Source organism: Gallus gallus, chromosome 8, assembly GCF_016699485.2.
Source record: "Gallus gallus isolate bGalGal1 chromosome 8, bGalGal1.mat.broiler.GRCg7b, whole genome shotgun sequence".
NCBI lineage: Eukaryota > Metazoa > Chordata > Aves > Galliformes > Phasianidae > Gallus > Gallus gallus.
In genome coordinates this window covers 21,131,875-21,148,366 of record NC_052539.1, presented here as the reverse complement: position 1 = coordinate 21,148,366, position 16,492 = coordinate 21,131,875, and the positions used below count along the sequence as shown (strand labels likewise).

Genomic DNA, 16,492 nt, shown 5'->3' with positions numbered 1-16,492 from the left:
GATGGTAGCGCTGGCTCCCCGACGCGCTTATAAAGCCTACCCGAGGCCCCGCCCCCTCGCCCCACCCGCGCGGCGCCGGGGGGGGCGTGGCCTCGCGCTCGGCAAGAGGCGGTTGGCGACGGTTGGGCCCCTCAGAGCCTCTTAAAATGAAACCTAGCGGGGCCGGCGGCGGCGCGCAGAGCGAGGGGCCGCCGCCACCGACAGCAGCAGCACCCGCCGCAGCCGCTCGGAGCCGCCGGCTGAGCCAGGCCGGGCTGCACACGGGGCACGGCGGGCACCGCCGCGGGCTGCACGCCCAGCGCTGAGCTCGGGGCTGAGCGCTGCCCGCCCGGGCTGTGCCGCCGGTATTGTTCCCGCCGCCCCCTCCTTTCTCCTCGGGCTGCAGCTCGGGCTCCATCCGGCAGCGGAGTCGCCTCCTCCCGAGCCGCCGCTGTGCCCCGCTTTTGTGGGGGGTTTTTTGTCTCGCTGTCCGCCAGGTGTTTTTAAAAATACCCCGAAAATGGCGATTTTGAGAGAGAATTCAGGAAAGTGGCTTTTCTGTGGAAAGGTGTCTTTCTGAACAACCAGCGAGAAGCGCTTTATGTATATTATATATATATCTGTCCGTATAGCTACCTGTCTGAGGTCCTGCAGGGCAGCCCTGAGGTGTCTCGAGTGGCTTTTTTTTAAATTTAACTTTAATTTAGCGATTTTTTTTAGCTTTTTTTTTGTTTGTTTAGCCGAAGCGTTATTTCAGAGCAGGTGGGCTATTCCTGGAAGCCTTTTTCCACCTTTTATTATTATTATTTTTTTAAACAATTAACTGCAAAGAAAGCCCCGCTGCCGCCCGCCCGCCGCGATGTACAACACGGTGTGGGATATGGACCGCGATGACACGGACTGGAGGGAGGTGATGATGCCCTATTCCACTGAGCTCATCTTTTACATTGAGATGGACCCTCCAGGTACGGAGCTGAGCGGGTGCCGTCTCCCAGCCTTGGGTGCACCCAGGGAGCAGGAGGGGTGGATGCAAATCGGGGCCAAAGTGGTTTGGAACTTCACGTCCACTGGACCCCGCTGTCTGTGGGTGCCCCCGTGCTGGGATTGGGGTGTGGGCTGCCTTGTATGGGGCGGTGGGAGAGCTGCGCTCAGCTCCTGAGCTGCTTTTTGTCAGGAAAACCACCTTTTATTGAAAGCAGTATATCTGAGCTGTGTTCGTTGCTGGAGCGGCACTTTTATTAGCCTCTTCACCTGTGTGCCTTTATGTGCCCGTAACACTTTGATGGGGGTGATTTAGCTAGCTCCATTCACTTTCAGTTTAATAGTTTTTACGCTTTTTGAGACCCTTTTTCTCTCTCCAGCACTGACAGATTAAGCGTGTGTTGTTTCTGGGTTCGTTTCTTGTGGCTGGGAAGGCTTGCAAATAGGTTGGAAGACTTTCCTTGAGGCAGCGTTATTTTCATAGCACTTTATAACCTCATTCAGAAGGCTTCGGTGCAACTTTTTTTCATTGGTTGCCAGCACTGAAAGCAGAGAAATGCATCGTCTTCTGCTTGCCTGAAGTTTTTAGTTGGGGTGCAAAGTTTCCTTGCTGCTGGAGGAAGGTTTACAAGTGCGAGGAGAACAGTCTGATTCTGCCTTTGGTAATGGATTAAAGAAATGCATATGTGGATGGTGGGGGGGACCACCTCTGTGCCTCAAAGAATGTAAGTGGCTGCGAGGAGGAAGGTAACCGAAGGGTCTTGGTGCTCTCAGCTCTCTCATCTGTATGTTCAGAATGTATGGTAAAACAGGCATCAAAAATCCCAAATAAGCACTTGTAAGTGGAATGATCTGCGTAGCGTGCGCTGTCAGAGCTTCAAAATGTACTTTTCAACCTGTGCTTGAATCGTGGCGTCTGTCTCCAACATATTCAGTCTGCTTCAGTTCAGGGAGCTCTTTTCCTCCATAGGTATGTGGGTGCTTGAATCAAAAGGGAAGGGGGAGGATCATCTTCAGTTTCTTGGATCTCTGGACCTGCAGTCATTTCCTCTGCTCACTCTGACGCTTTCAAAATTGGACAGATCTCTCAGTGCTGGCCACTGCTCATTAAATTCTTGCATAGCTGACACTACCTATTTTTAGATGCTTCTGAAAGCGTGAAGTTCAGTCAAATCCATTTGCTTGCTTCTATGAATTTCTAAGGGTATTTTTTTTTTTGTAAATGTTTGTAACTGTTTACACTGTTAATATTTGTTTCTACTTGTGTTGAGCAGAAAAAGAACGAGTTCAGTTGTAGGTGACTTTAAACAATGAGAAAAGTCAGAGCTGGAAATGATGCATGGGATGGTCCCCATCTGTATGTCCTGATTTGGTAGAAGTATAACTTTTAAATTGCAGAGGGAGGGAAGGAGACTGTGGCCTCCTCCAGAGGTAAGGTGGAAAAGCATTCTCTGGTCTGGGCTGATAGGTCATCCCTAAGGGGAGCATGGAGGAATTTATTTGGAGGACTCAGACACTGCATACCTTGGGATAAAGTCACTGCATTTGCACCCAGTAACAACCACAGCTCCATTTGGCCCACCTCCAAGAAAAATTTGTGAAGGTTTTCAGTATAGAATTCCCCTGCGCAGCGACTAGAGCTCCTGAGCAGCTGAATGGCAGCAATATGTTTTCTCAACAGCACACAAACTAACAATATGCAGTGAATTACCTGCTGCCAAAGGAAGGCAGCACGTTCTTTTGTTCACAGAACTTGCGTGAAGAGTTCCCCAGCTGGTCTTTATGCTGCAGTACTGGGCATTTACTGATGCCAGGAGCCAAATGTCTCAAATCATGCATGACTGCTCGTGATTACGTTTTAGTATCTCAGCTGCAGGCAGAAGACAAAAACAAGGTGAGCCTAATGTGCGGTGTCACCTGTAACCTCTAAGTCAAGGATGGGGATACTGTTTCTTGTTAAGAGCCAGTAGACCTTTAATTTATCTTGGCAGGCTGTCTGAATACCCGTCTTAGTGTTGCACAATAATAATGCAGAAATTAAACCCCGTGATAGCAGGCAGACAGGAGTCATTCCTGTCAGACCTCAGTGCACCTGCAGCAGCTTATCAGCTTGCTCCTGCTTTTGGTCAGATGTTGGAGGTGTAAATGGATGCTCAGAGCAAGTCCTGAAGCATGGTTGCTCAAAGGCTTCCTCAGAAGTTTAAAAATAATCAAGTTGATACTTCTCCTTCACAGGAATTTTCTCCAGCAAACGTTGGGTCAGGCAGCAAATGTGTGCTGTTGACTCCAGCAGGCAGCTCAGCACCATGCAGCTCCTTCTGTGCTCCCCTCACATGAGATGGGGGAGTGAATCAGAAGGGTAAGAATGGGAAAACTCATGGGTAGAGATAAAGACAGCTTAATAGCCAATACAAAAGTTGTGCGTGCAAGCAAAACAAAACCAGGAATTAATTCACAGTTTCCTATTGGTAGGCAGATGCGTGGGCATTTCTAGGAAAGCATCCATCACATAACAGTTACTCGTCTTCCCAAGAAACAGCTCTGAATGTCCCTTCCCAGGTTTTATTACTGAGCACAGTATCGTAGGGCATGGAGAACCTCCCTTGGGTCTGTTGGGATAAGCTGTCCTGGCTGTGCTCCCTCCCATCTTATTGTGCATCCTAGCCTATGAGCTAGCAGGGTGTAGCAACTGAACAGATTATTATGATGGGAAAAGGTGTTTCACCAGAGGCGTAATGACAAAAGGATTGGCACAACACAAAGGTGCTATAAAAGAAAGGAAGAAGATTGCTTACCCATATCAGAAGATTCCAGGTTTACAGGAGAAAGCTTCACCAAGGAAGAATCTCCAGAAAGAGGTCTTTCCTTAGTGACAGTCAGCCCTTAAATGAGGTCTAAGAGAGGTACAGCCAGGCACACCCTTCCCAGTCACACAGCTGAATTGCCTTCACCTGTGTTCCCAGGGCTGACCTGGTCCTTTCCTCAGGTGCTCAATCAGTGGTTCAGGCTGTGACTCAGCAGTTCTCATACACGGGGCAGTATGAAAAGCAGAAAAGACCCTGACTCTGTGTAAGCACTGCTCAACAGCAGCTAATGCATCTGTGTGTTGTCAAGCCCATTTTTCATCATAAATGCAAAACATAGCACCATATGAGCTAGTATGAAGAAAGCTAGCCATCCCGGTTCAAAACAGTACACTATCTACCTCTTACTCCATAATGTTTATGTCGCTCTTAGGTCTCATTCTATCTAATGCATCCTTGTTAACTGCTGGCCTTTCCATCCTTACATTTATGCAGATACCATTCCCTTAGCCTTAGGGTTTATCGTTGCAATGAACTCCTCCAGAATGGGCTTCTGCATGTGCCACAGTCTCTTAGGGGTGGACATGCTCATCTGCAGCTTTACCATGTGCCACCAGATGCACCTACTGTTTTGTGGGCTTACCCACAAGTTGCTTTGAGGTGTTTCAGCATTGCCTTATCCACAAAGATGCTTTGGGGTGTACATTTTCCTGCTTGGACTTGTCCGCAGCCACAGTCCTTTTGACTTGAGTTTCCACTGGCATTCCAGCCTGCCCCGAACAGCAGCAGTGCCCTGGCCATCTGTCAGCCCAGGTGCATGGCCATTGCTCATATGAAAATGTTCCCAGGCACAGCAGAGTAAAATGGTAAAAACTATAGGGAAAACAATAAGCAGCCACTAACAAGGGCTGCAGCCCAGTATACTGTAAGGTAGGCAAGCCCTGCAGCAAGTGCAGGAGCCCGCCAATTAATAGCTATTTAGATATAACATCTATAATTTCAGTCTAGCATGCTCCAATCAAATTTGTTGTTATCTGGAACCCTTTGAGCCCCACGTTGGGTGACAAAAAGGGATGTTATGGATTGACCATGGCTGGCAGATGAGCATCACACAGCTGTTCTCTCTCTCCCTCCAAAAGCTGTGCATGCTAGTAAAGCAAAATAGGGGAGTCACAAAATAAGAGAGTACCGTGAGTTGGAAAAGACCCTTAAGGATTATTGAGTCCAACTCCAAACTCCACAGAGGGAAAACTAAGAGTTAAACCACGTATCTGGGAACGTTGTCCCAGTGCTTCTTGAACACTGCCAGTCTTGGGGCTGTGACTGCTTCCCTGGGGAATTTCCAGTTCCAAACTGCCCTGTTGGTCATCGGTAGTGAGTGAATCATTCACCGTTTCCCATTGGCAGGCAGACGAACAGTCATTACCAGGAAGGTAGGGCTCCATCGCAAATAGCTCTTACCAAGGAAGGCAAATGCAGTAACTCTGAATGTCCTCCCAGCCTTTATTGCTGAGTACAACGTCACGTGGCATGGAATATCTGTTTGGCCGACTGTCTGGACTGTGCCCTGTCCCACCTTCTTGTGCATCCCAGCCTCATAGCTATAAGGGCAGCGTGAGAAACAGGAAAGACCTTGATGCTGTTTAAGTGCTGCTCAGCAGCAACTAGCTCATCAATGTATTATCAGCACTGTTTTTCATCACAAATCCAAAACATAGCGCCATATGAGCTACTATGAAAAAAAAAGCAATGAAAGTAGAGAGTAAAAAGCCTCTAAAAAGTAAAAGCCAAGGCCTCTACAGATTTCTAGCTTTCAGACCATCTTAGACACAGGAGTGGGACTGCAGATGCAGTCCTGCCAGCCTTACAAAACACTCCTTAGAGCAGTGCAGCTAATACAGTAGTAGAAGCAGTGACAGCCAGCAGGGTGACTGCTGTTTCCTTTGAAGTAGTTGATACTTTCTTCTTCTTCTTGCTTGTCTTTGGGCATAATAAATGGTATCACTGGTATAAGGTAGTAGCTGTAGGTAGCAAATACTGATAGGTGCAACTAAAAAATCGTCAGCGTCTGCTAAGAAAACTGGAACCAAAAATTGCAAATAGCTAATGTAGCTTCTGAATTTTCTGTTAGGATTACTACGAAATAATATAGCCATAACAGCATCATGCACTGGCATTAGAAAACTGATGTGTCTGTGGTTCATTCATGTTTGTTCTTGCTACAGGACGTGTCTGAAAAGACGGAAACATAGGTTACTGGGTTGAGTTTAGGTTTTTTGGTGACATCTCTTCAGATCTGCAAGAGGTATTTACTGCCAGAAGTGCAGTTTTTCAATAGAGAATTGACTGCAAAGTTGCCAGAGTACCAAATCCATAACTACCTATGCATTACCTCACTTCCAATTAGTAGGACTGAATTGTGCCTTTTCCTCTGTAGATCTGGGATATATTACCAATTGTGTTGATGATAAAATATGTAATCACTGAATACATTTTATCACAGTTGGATGAAAATCAGTGAGAGTGTTCCGCTGGGATTTCAGATACAGATGTCAGCAAAGATATTTGGCTCAACTACAAATTAGAGGTTAGTTTCACTTGTGTGGATTATGAAGAAAACCACAAGTTTAAAGTTGGCTTACTAATGCAGAATGGGCTCTGTTTATGAGCAGGTAACAGAATAAGTGTCCTGAAGCTGTGTAAGAGCTACCTTTTGAAGTCTGTTGGGCCGAGTATGGCTGACTGTGTTCATAACTTGACTCAAGCAACTTTTTCAAGAATATTACTTTTCCTTGTCTCCTGTTACAGCTTAAACCACCTGTATCCATTTTCTTATTACAACATCTCTCCATAATGAAGATGGAGAAGGAGAAAGAATTACCTACAGACTGCTTAGGTTCATCTGCTTTGCTAAAGCAGCTCTGCCATTGTATGAGTGAGACAAGTATCCAAGTGAGAACATGTATTTATTCATTATAGTTTCTATTTTCTTCTCATATACAATTTGACAACCCTTGTTTTAGGGGAGTGATACTATAATTGTAACTTGGAAAACATAGGATTCTGATCTGAAGGGCAGTGTTTACGTGGATACAAGTCGTACTGTATCATTATCAATGTTATTGTGGAAACTGAATGTGGCTTCTCAAATTGAGTTTGTGGTATACAGTAGCCAGATGTAGGTGAACACTGAATGTCTATGCCTGACTGGTTTTCCAGTGGGAGAACAGATGCAGATTTTAATAGCATTGTCAGTATTGTCCTTCAGCTTATCTGAGCTGACTCCAGAAGCTTATCAAAGAAAAATTCTGCTCTTACACATCTTAAAGAATGGGAGTAGTTCTACTGATACATGTCAGCACCAGCACAGCACTGCAGCAGCAATGTCTTCATTACAAATTGCAGTTTTGCTGAAGGTCCAGTTTCCAACATATAGGTGCTGGGGGATGGGAGTTTCTTTATTGCGTAAAGGAATTTTGTGCAGACTGATCTTAGGGTAGAGGAGGAAATAAAGTTCCATCACTTACAGTCCTGGTGATCCTGGAAAAACAGCTTGAAACAGAGTCTCAGCTCCTATACAGAAAGTGAGGTAAAACATATTCCATTTTTGTTATCCTACATTTCTCTATCAGCCTTTTCACTTAATGACTGCTGTAAGCATTTTTAATTTCTAAACTTCCAATTGCATTTTCAGGCTTGCTCTTACATTCCTTGTGCATGGTTTTCGTTTTGATGGCTCTAACTGTTAAAGAATATCACTCATCAGCTTTCAATTAAATACACGAACGCAAAAAATAGCATCATTAATATAAAGTGAAATGATACTTTGCTTGAGATGGGAGGGTCTGCTTTAAAAGGCTCACATTTACCTGTAGGCTTTCAGATAGTGTAGAAATAGTTGGAGAGAGGAAGGTTACTGAAGGGAGTTGTTTGACTGCGTGTTCTGAAAAGGTGTGTGCTTATGCAAAGTAAAACATAAAAGAAACCATGCTTGTTTGTAATCAGAGCCTGTTCTAATCCTAGCAAACGTTATTTCTACATTGCTCTGAACAGTTCTGTATCTCATTATGAAACCTAACAGGAGTTAATTGCCATGGTGCTTCCTACTAACTCACCTGCTTAAAAGAAGAAGATTCTTGGAGTTTCCTTTGGGGAATATCATTTTCCCAAGCAGCAGAGTTGATTTCTGTCTTCGCCATTGCCTGTGTGATATCTTACTCCAGAATGAAGCTATTCAGGCTTATCTTTGCTCTACAGCTTGGGAAAACTGAGAGGCATAGCTGGTCGTACACATCTGCGCCCATTACTGAGAGCAGTTGGGTGCCTTACATCACCTCATGCTGATTGTTTAGTGAGTCACTTTTTGGGCAGAGAGCTGGAGAACGCTGGAAACAGCAGCATAAAGAAAACTTTTATCAGCATTTCCCCGTGTATTTTAATGGTTAGGTTTTATTATCATCAAAAAGACTGTTAGACCGTAGTAACAGGTTGCCCTAAAATTTGGGCTCCATGGAAGCAATTGGTGCATTCTAGCTGGGTTTTTGGAAACGTGTAGGTTGGTGAGTAAAGCTTAAAGAACAGACTCTGCTTACGTACTAAATGCCCCTATGGAAATGAGTCAGGTTTTCTTTTTTACTTCTGCTTTTGATCTCATTTCTTTTGACAATGTGCACAATAGCTAAGTAAGCAAGAACTCTTTTCTGCACATAATCTAAACTACAGCACACGAGCTGGTGATGAGTCCCCACACAATGTGTGTGGATGTTACCTCCTCAGAAGAGATTGTTTTAATTGTCCTTCATCTTTGCTGTGTCCTCCACTAAAAAGACAAAGATTTTGCAGTGTTTTAGTGAATATGTTTCAGTACTGTAAGTGATTCTAGTGCACTTCCAAAGAGAAGTAGCTGCACCCAGGGAGTTTTAGGAAAAATTCATACGGTTCAAAGAAAGCAAAGAGCAAGTGGTGCCTTTTCCAGCAGGCCCCCAGCTGCCTTGCTGGATGTCCACCAGCTGCCTGGTGAACCCTGATGCCAAAGCATAACGTGCTCTGAAGCTTTCCTGTGGCTGAACAGAATCCCAGTTCTTCTCTGGCTTTGGGTCCAGCCACACACTCAAGATGGCTACCTTCCACCCAGCTATCTTTTTGTAAGAGGAGGCAAAATACTTCAAATGCTTCAACCTGTGACTGCTTCCAACATTCATCCAGTTTTCGTGAACTGGAAAAATGTTATTTTAATGATAGTTCATATATATGTTACTGCTTCTAACGTCAGATAATCCTTAAATCTGACTCCTGGTTGTTTAGGAAAGGCTTAAAAACATCATGTTTCTCAGCACAAAAATGTGTGGGTTTGGACAAATCAAAAGCATCAATCTGTATTCCCTTCATCTGTTTGTTCTTTCACTGCAAAATAACTTCAGTTTTGCATTGGCATCACTGCGGGTCTCTTGTACTTCAGGTTGGATTTCTCTTTCAAAGCATAAACCCCCTGTTTCCTTCTGCTAGCTACCACTCACAGTTACTTTCCACATCTTCCTCATGAAAGAAAAAATCTACAGGAGCTGGACTTGTTTTTTTTAATGTTTATTTTCCATAGCATTATCCTATGTTTCAGCCTCTGTAGGCACTGAGGTCTGATGTTACACCTGACTGTCTTTGCTTCTGGAGGAATTCTTTCCTTCCTTTCATCCACCCTCTCAAAAAAAAAACCCCAAAATTTAAAACCTTGCACACAACTGCGTGGATTGGGACTTCTGCTTTGATGCAGTGTCCTTCTGGAACAAGGTTCTTAGAAATAATGATGTGTGAATACTTTTCTGACTTCAGATTTGGTTTGATTTGCATCTTGTGATCTAGATTAAAATGGCTTTCTGTCAGCAATTTTGGTGGTGTTGAAATATATCTACTTCAGTAACTACAGAAAATATTTGACATATGGCAAGGACAGGTACTGTATGAGAAACTTCTCACATACTGCTGTCAAAGATCTAAACTAGTGGTAAACTGAAAAAAATGCTGCTTGGAGCAGCAAGAGTCACCTGTATTTACAGCTGTATTATTATTATTTTAAGTTCTCACTAGCACCAAATTATTTCTGTTCTCCAATGAGAACTGGTTTCTGTCTTTGTACCTGCCATCTGGATAGATGGTTAGTCTTTGAAGTAGCTGGGGATAGCAGCCTTGAGCTTTTCTTTCATTTAAAATTACTTTTTTTTTCTTCTGGCTTTGGTATGCCTCCAAACTGTAGTGGCACTGCATGGCGACTTCGCTGTTCATCTTCCACAATGAAGGCTACCTCATTCTCTATCACTGAACCTCTCTATGTTTATGCAAGTCATCGTGCTTTCCTTACTCTTATCCAGCATCTACCTCTATGTAGAGACCAAAGAGTCTGCCCCAAAGAGTTACTCCAAAGAGACTCTTACTGCTCAGCAGGTAAAGCTGGTCCTTCCTGAGGTGAGCCAAACCTGATGCCCTGGTAGCGACAATCCTTCTGAGTAAGTGCAACATGGCAAAACTTCTAAGGCATTATTATTGATTTGGTATCTAGATGTTGATAACGTGCTAATTATGCTTGCTATGTGAAAGAGAGCTTGTCCTTTTCATATTCCTTATGCTGACTTTGGGACAGCCACCTCAATGCTGTTGGTCATGGAACCTCTCGCACTGCTGGAGCTTTGCAGCTGTTACGCTCACTATGAGCTGGGTTGAAAGGTAAACAATTTTTCATCAAGCAGTGAAAATTGGGAAGTTGGGCCTTTTTTACTTTGCCATTTCATGCAAAGAGTGGAATGAAAAGGAAATACCATATTACTTTATAATACAGAAAAAGATCCTGAAGTCATGTGTCTGACAGTGCACGTCTTCCAATTCTTCCAACTCAGCTGGTGAAGGGACAAGCCTTGTGAAGTAGCGATGGGTGCTTGTCAGGTGCCCCAAGGAGAGCTGTGAATGTCAGCCAGCTCCTTCCCTTCACACCCTGTTGTTGTCTGCGGGTGTCCAGTATTGAGTAACCTTTAACCTGGGCAGTAGCTGTGGGTGCTCATGAAGAGCTGAGTGCACCAGAAATTTGGCAGACCGTAGGAGAAGAAACTGTGGTTGGGAGGTGTGGGAGCAGACTGGATGGTTGGGAAGTTTTCAAACAAAACAGATCTTTATCAAAAAAGTCAATTAATCAAAACTGAAATATTTCTTAAAGGTGTTGGTTTTTATGAAAGTTCATAGAAACACAAGCAAAGCTATAATGGGAGTGTTTTTGTTGGAAACCTGCCTGGCTTTCTGCCAACTTGTCTGCTGTTTTCTGTAATGAGATATTGAAAGACTTCAATTCTCTGAATATGTTTTAGCCTTTGGCGTCTTGCCTGTTTTTAAGGGAGTAGAGCAAAAATGTGAGCATGTATGAGATTCTGTGGCCAGCAGTAATGTGATCAAGTAGCTTCCTCCTGTGTCCCTGCGGAATTTCCAGTGCATGTTAGCTGCCTTTTGGGGAAGGGCAGCTGAGAAAGGACTGATGTTTGGGGCTCAGAGAAAGGGGTCTTGGCAGGAGAACTGACACAGGAGGATGTGCAGCTGCCAAGGTAACGTACCTGTCAGCAGTGCAGGCTGAGCCGCTGTCAGCAGGTGTGCTCAGTCCTCCTCTTTGTCAGCTGGAAACCTCAGCTAAAGTGCAGCACATCACTGCTCTTGCTTGCACCGGGTACACACTTTCACCAAAACCAAGTGCAAAAAGCACCTTTGTTCAGCATAAGCTTTTTTCTGAAGTTGCAACTGCCTTGAGGGGACCTTGTGCAGTTGTGACAAGTACGGGGCTATTGAGGCAATGAAAGATTTTGAGTATTTGCCTTAAAAGTGTCTGAGAAATTGAGAAAAGAGGTTGAGAAATTGGGTAAGACTAAAGAGAACAGTTCAAGATTGAGAGGTTTTAGCTTTTGTTTCGTTCCAAGTCCTCATCTATACCTCCAAAGAGAAAATCTTTGTCCTTGAGGACTATGTCATTAAAGTGTTAGCTGGTCTAACCGTGGATTACTTGCACATTTCCATAGTAATGATACTTTCTGGAGCTCTATATTACAGTCTGCAGGGTACTTACTGTATGTCAGCCTTCCTGAATCTGAGTGACTGTCTTCAGAAATCCTCTGATCTGCCGTCTGCTTGTCAGAATGTGTAGGGAGAGGAGACTGAACAATTCAGAAAGAAGTTTACTGAACAAACTCATGGAAGTGCTGAGTGACTTAAAATTGACTTTATCACAGCGTTTGGTAGTTGTAATTATTTGTAACGATAAGATAGGGTCAATCCCACATTTGAACTTGTTTTGTTATTGCTCATCTGACCTGCAGCCCTTGGAAAATGCTAGAAGAAAAGAGTTGTGTTTGGAGGCTTTCTTAGACTGAGTGGCATCTGCCTTAGAACTGCATATGAGAGCTTAATTAACTGGCAGGTTCGTCTTGTATGCAAATACTGCCTGACTGGGTGCTATTTGGGATGTAGCTCTTGGAGACCCAAGGCATTCTTCTTTTTCATTCCTCCTGAATTACTGCCATTGAAAACTGTCACATGTAGGGCTCACTGGCTCTTAAATCACATAAACCTGTGAAAAAATTGATTAAAAGCCTAACTGGGAAAAGTATGTATCTCACGGAAGTCCCAGCGTGCTTTACTGGAGTTAAATTTGGGATTAGTATAGCCCAGTGTTTTCTACAAGAGTCCTTATTTAAAGACAAAAATATACACGGGCGCTAATCCTCAGACCCTTGCCAGTATTCTTTGTTGCCTTGGTGTTGGAGGTGAGCTGAATTTCAGGGAATTGCGTCTGTTAAATCTCGAGCAGCCTTTTGAAAAGAAAAGCAATTCCACGCAGTCAAGAAAGCATGAAAAACATTCCCTTGGCACAGGCCAATCGATAGCTTGTCTCTCTGAGGAGCTGCATCTCGGCGCTGCAGAGCGGCTTGGCTGAAGCTACCTGAGGAGAGGGCACGGCAGCCATCTGGGCCTGACGTCAGCAACATCCGATCCCGGGCCCCACCGGCATTGGCCGCTCCGCTGTCTCCATCCAGCCGTCAGCTCTTTATTTCCCCTTTCTAAGTAACACTGATCTGAGATTGGGATTTAGCTCAAGCGAGGCTGCCTGGGGAAGCTGGGGAGAGGGGATGCTAAGGAAAGAAAAAGCAAAGGTGCTGGCTTCCACACGAGGGGCCCCATCTCTTCCCTTGGCTGCACTCCAGCCCTTAGGAGCACCCAGCAGCAGGTGTCCCAGTTGGCTCTTCCCTTTGGGTTTTGGAAAGGTCCGTGTGGTGAAGCTGTCCTAGAGACATGGGTACTGGCGTGATGTTTCTCTATGTGGCACTCACAATAAGTTCTTTATTAGAACAAATAGATCCATTGTGCTGTTAATCACTTCGGGTCAACCTCGTTTCTCTCCCAAGAAAAAGGAGGAGAGAGAAGCATCAGGATGGATCTAATCAGAGATTGTTTTGAGATGCATCGAGATCATGAGATGCATCGTACTAGAGCAGGATTGGACCCAATGACATGGAAAGAAACACAGCTGCTCTCAAAGGCGTTTCTGTTGACTTCAGGACAGCCTGACTCTTCTTTGCTGCGAGATTTTAACACTCCAAAGTTCATCAAGCAAAGTGCATCAAACTGCATTTTTTACATTTAAATCAAAATATGTAGAGTCTTTAAGGCTCTTCATCATTTATCACAGAAACATGACATGATCTCTCCTAGCACAGTTATAAGGACTGTGTAGGTACCAGTAAACACTATGCTAGGCTGCCTCTCATCGTGACCCATTGCGCCAGTGCCTGGGTGCTGCCCTGCTACAGCAGCCTTGTCACACTGCCACATTCTCCTCTTGTCATCACAGGTTCTGGGCTGCAGAGTTTAAACTGTCTTCCTCCTCAGTTATCTGTTCATACAGCCCACAGTCATATCAGGCAGAAACCACTGAAATAGATGGGCATATTAGCTTGTTGGCAAGGGCCTGTGTCCGTAGCCAGGACAGGGAGAAATCTATTACTATTCAAAGAGCTCAAAGTAAAGAATTGGATCCATAGCTCTTTGGAAACAAAGTATCCGCCCTTGCAAATACTTCTTTTTATTTTTAAAATGTGCAAGCTATTAAGGAGCATTTTTAAAAGTCTATTGTGAGAAGGAGACTGGCTTCCATGAGTCAGGTTTTACAGGAACTGGTCCAAGCCTTATTCTTCTCCCTAGGAGAATTTCCTTCCAATTTCCTCACACAGAACAAAGCTCTGCGCTCAGCCCTGATAGCCAGAACTGCTACCACCTATTAAGGAAAAAGAGGAAAGGCCCCACCTGTAGTGAGGGCTCTTGGTTTAATGTCTGGAGCTCTGTGTCCGTGTGCAAGCGCTTGTTCCTTACCTTTCTGGGCTTTGTTAGTTTGCTTTTCTGTGCCCAATGCTTTGGAGTGAGCCCTGACAAAGCTGCTGAATTATTCCACAGTATATAAGCAGGGTTTAATCTTACAAGAAGGGCTAGAGAAGTTTTCAAGTACTCTGGAGAATACTTGAAAGCCTCTTCTGGAAAGCCCCTATTAGCAGCATAAAACAGGCTCTGACACTGTAGAATGCCTTGAAGTTTTGGGTCCAAGCTTTAATTTGCAAGACCCAGTGAAGTCATTGCTGGTGCTGGTACCATTTGTTAAGATTTCTCCGTGCTGTCGTGTGTTTTTTCACATTAATTTTCATGAACTTGCTGATGATTCAGAATCTACAAAAGATTCTGGAATAAATACAAAACAGGTTTTTCAGCTCAGATTTATGGCCATATGCAGATACTAATGAGACTCAGAACCACTGCTTCTGTCTTGTTGCTTGCTTGGAGTACGGGGAGCAGCAAAGCCCAAAGAGGGGGAAGAGTGACATGAAGCTCCTTTTTGATTCATGAGCTTTGATTGAGGAAGGTGGGATAACACAGGGCTCCGCAAATGAAGTTGCTTGCACAGACTCAGGGCTTCAAGCAAAGTAGGGCTAGAGCTGTGTCTTACTCTCAATGGTACTTTATAGAAGTGCTTAGGTGCTGTACAAACAAAACAACTGCGGTAGTTGAGCTGGGAGTAAATGAAGCCTCCTAACCAGGAAGCTACTTCACTGATTCCGAAGGTTTTCACCTTCCTGTTATAACAAACCCTGTTATTGCCTCGCTAGATAGGCACACACCTGAAAGTTCCCAGCTCACCCCATAAAAAGAACCTGTGTGCTTGGCTTTAATGCCCAATACCGCAGCATGAATGCTGCTATCTGAATCAGGTGTTTGGTCAGCAACCCCAGGGTGCAAACGTCTGGGTCAAGGTTCAGGTTTAGTTTAGATTGGCTCGATTAAAGTATCTGCTGGTTTGTCGGAGAACACTGAACTTACTGTGTTGGATATTCAAGATGAAATGGTATTTGGAACTGCAGTTGAAACGGTGTTTTCTCTTCTTTAATGTGGGAGGTGTGGCTCGGAGGTGAGCAGATGGCTGGTGCCAAGTAGCACACCTCTCAGTGTTAAGCCACTCTGCGCTGGAGCTAGAGATCAAACTCTCCTTTCTACTCATGTTATTTGTATTTCTGCTTGTACACCGGGCTTGTGGGCATCTGAAAGCTAGCTATTGTCAGCGCACATCGGCCCTGCTCTCTGATGCTTGTGTAATCTGATGGTGAGAGCACAGAGCTGGGAGCACAGATGTTCAGGGTCTGACTTGAAAATGTGCTGGCAGACCTGTGTGTGTAGCTGCTTTCTTGCTCTGAATTCAGATGTCTCTGTAAAACACTCACGAAATGTCTGAAAAATGCTTTGGTTCGGTGGTGGTGTTGCGAGGAGAGCCTGAGCCTCTGCAAAGCAGAGACATCCTTCACAAGCAGAATGGTGTAATGCGTTTCTGCTAGCGGACACGTCTCTACCAATCTATTACCATGCCTGTGGATGCTGACTTACTCCTGATAGAGAATTTAACATTCAGGATCACGAGGAATTTGTTTGTATAGCTGCAAGAGGTGACCAGACAAGTATCAGTGGATTGTATGCTGTCATGCTGCACGACGTATTTTGGGCACAGAAGCAAAAGCTGGTTTGTGCTGAACTCAGAATAGGGCATTCCAGGCAGTCATGCACTGGGCCTACATGCCTGCCTCTCTCTGGGGGATTTGTAGCAGCCCCTTTCTTATGGTAAATGTTTCAGCTGTATGAAGAGGATCTGACACTGGTAATGAGCTCATGTCCCTTTTCCCCATAACTATCTATTCAGAATCGTAGCTTTTGTTCCTAGTGGGGAACATGAACCTAGGGCCCGTGATGGATGTGCTGCTGCCCAGCTCTCTCTAGCAGCATATTTCTCTCTGAAGGAGCACTCACCTGTTTGCTCTTGTGGGTTGCCATAAGGATTTGTGATGCCTTAGCAACTGCAGCTTTTCCATAGCTGTGCACAATGTCTTGCAGGCTGAAGCTTTCAGACACAATACACCATTATAACTTGTTTTTGGAGGTTTAGGCAGTAATAGCATTTGTTGTCTCGCCTGAGCCAGACTTTCTTTAGAATAACTCATGCTTTCTCTTACTCCTTCCCCTATTTCCTCTAGCAGGTTTGGTTGAAGTACTGGACAACATAGTATCACAGCACAGCTGTTGACTTCAAATTTCTTTAAAAATTCCAAATTGAAGATGCATTTTCTTCTCACTTATTCACCATCATGTTTCTTAACATTCTAGTGATTGCTTTCCCC

At 44.5% G+C, this 16,492-nt stretch overlaps 1 protein-coding gene and 1 long non-coding RNA gene across 5 annotated transcripts in view; one reads left to right on the top strand and one right to left on the bottom strand.

The window, feature by feature from the left end:
* The window catches only part of PIK3R3 (phosphoinositide-3-kinase regulatory subunit 3), a 58,742-nt gene that overhangs the window by 26,294 nt on the left and 15,956 nt on the right, over window positions 1–16,492 (top strand). The window contains exon 1 of one of the 4 annotated variants that reach the window (XM_004936762.5): window positions 95–944. The exons of the other annotated variants lie outside the window; for them this stretch is intronic. Coding sequence (XP_004936819.1) covers window positions 839–944 — 106 coding nt within the window. The 5' untranslated portion in view covers window positions 95–838. Of the gene's footprint in view, window positions 1–94; window positions 945–16,492 lie in introns of those variants that run through there. 4 annotated transcript variants of the gene reach the window in all.
* Window positions 711–3,821, bottom strand: LOC121111450. Its single transcript, XR_005862048.2, has 2 exons — window positions 3,756–3,821; window positions 711–2,830 (listed from the first exon to the last, which is right to left on the bottom strand). It is a non-coding gene; the product is annotated as an uncharacterized LOC121111450 (long non-coding RNA).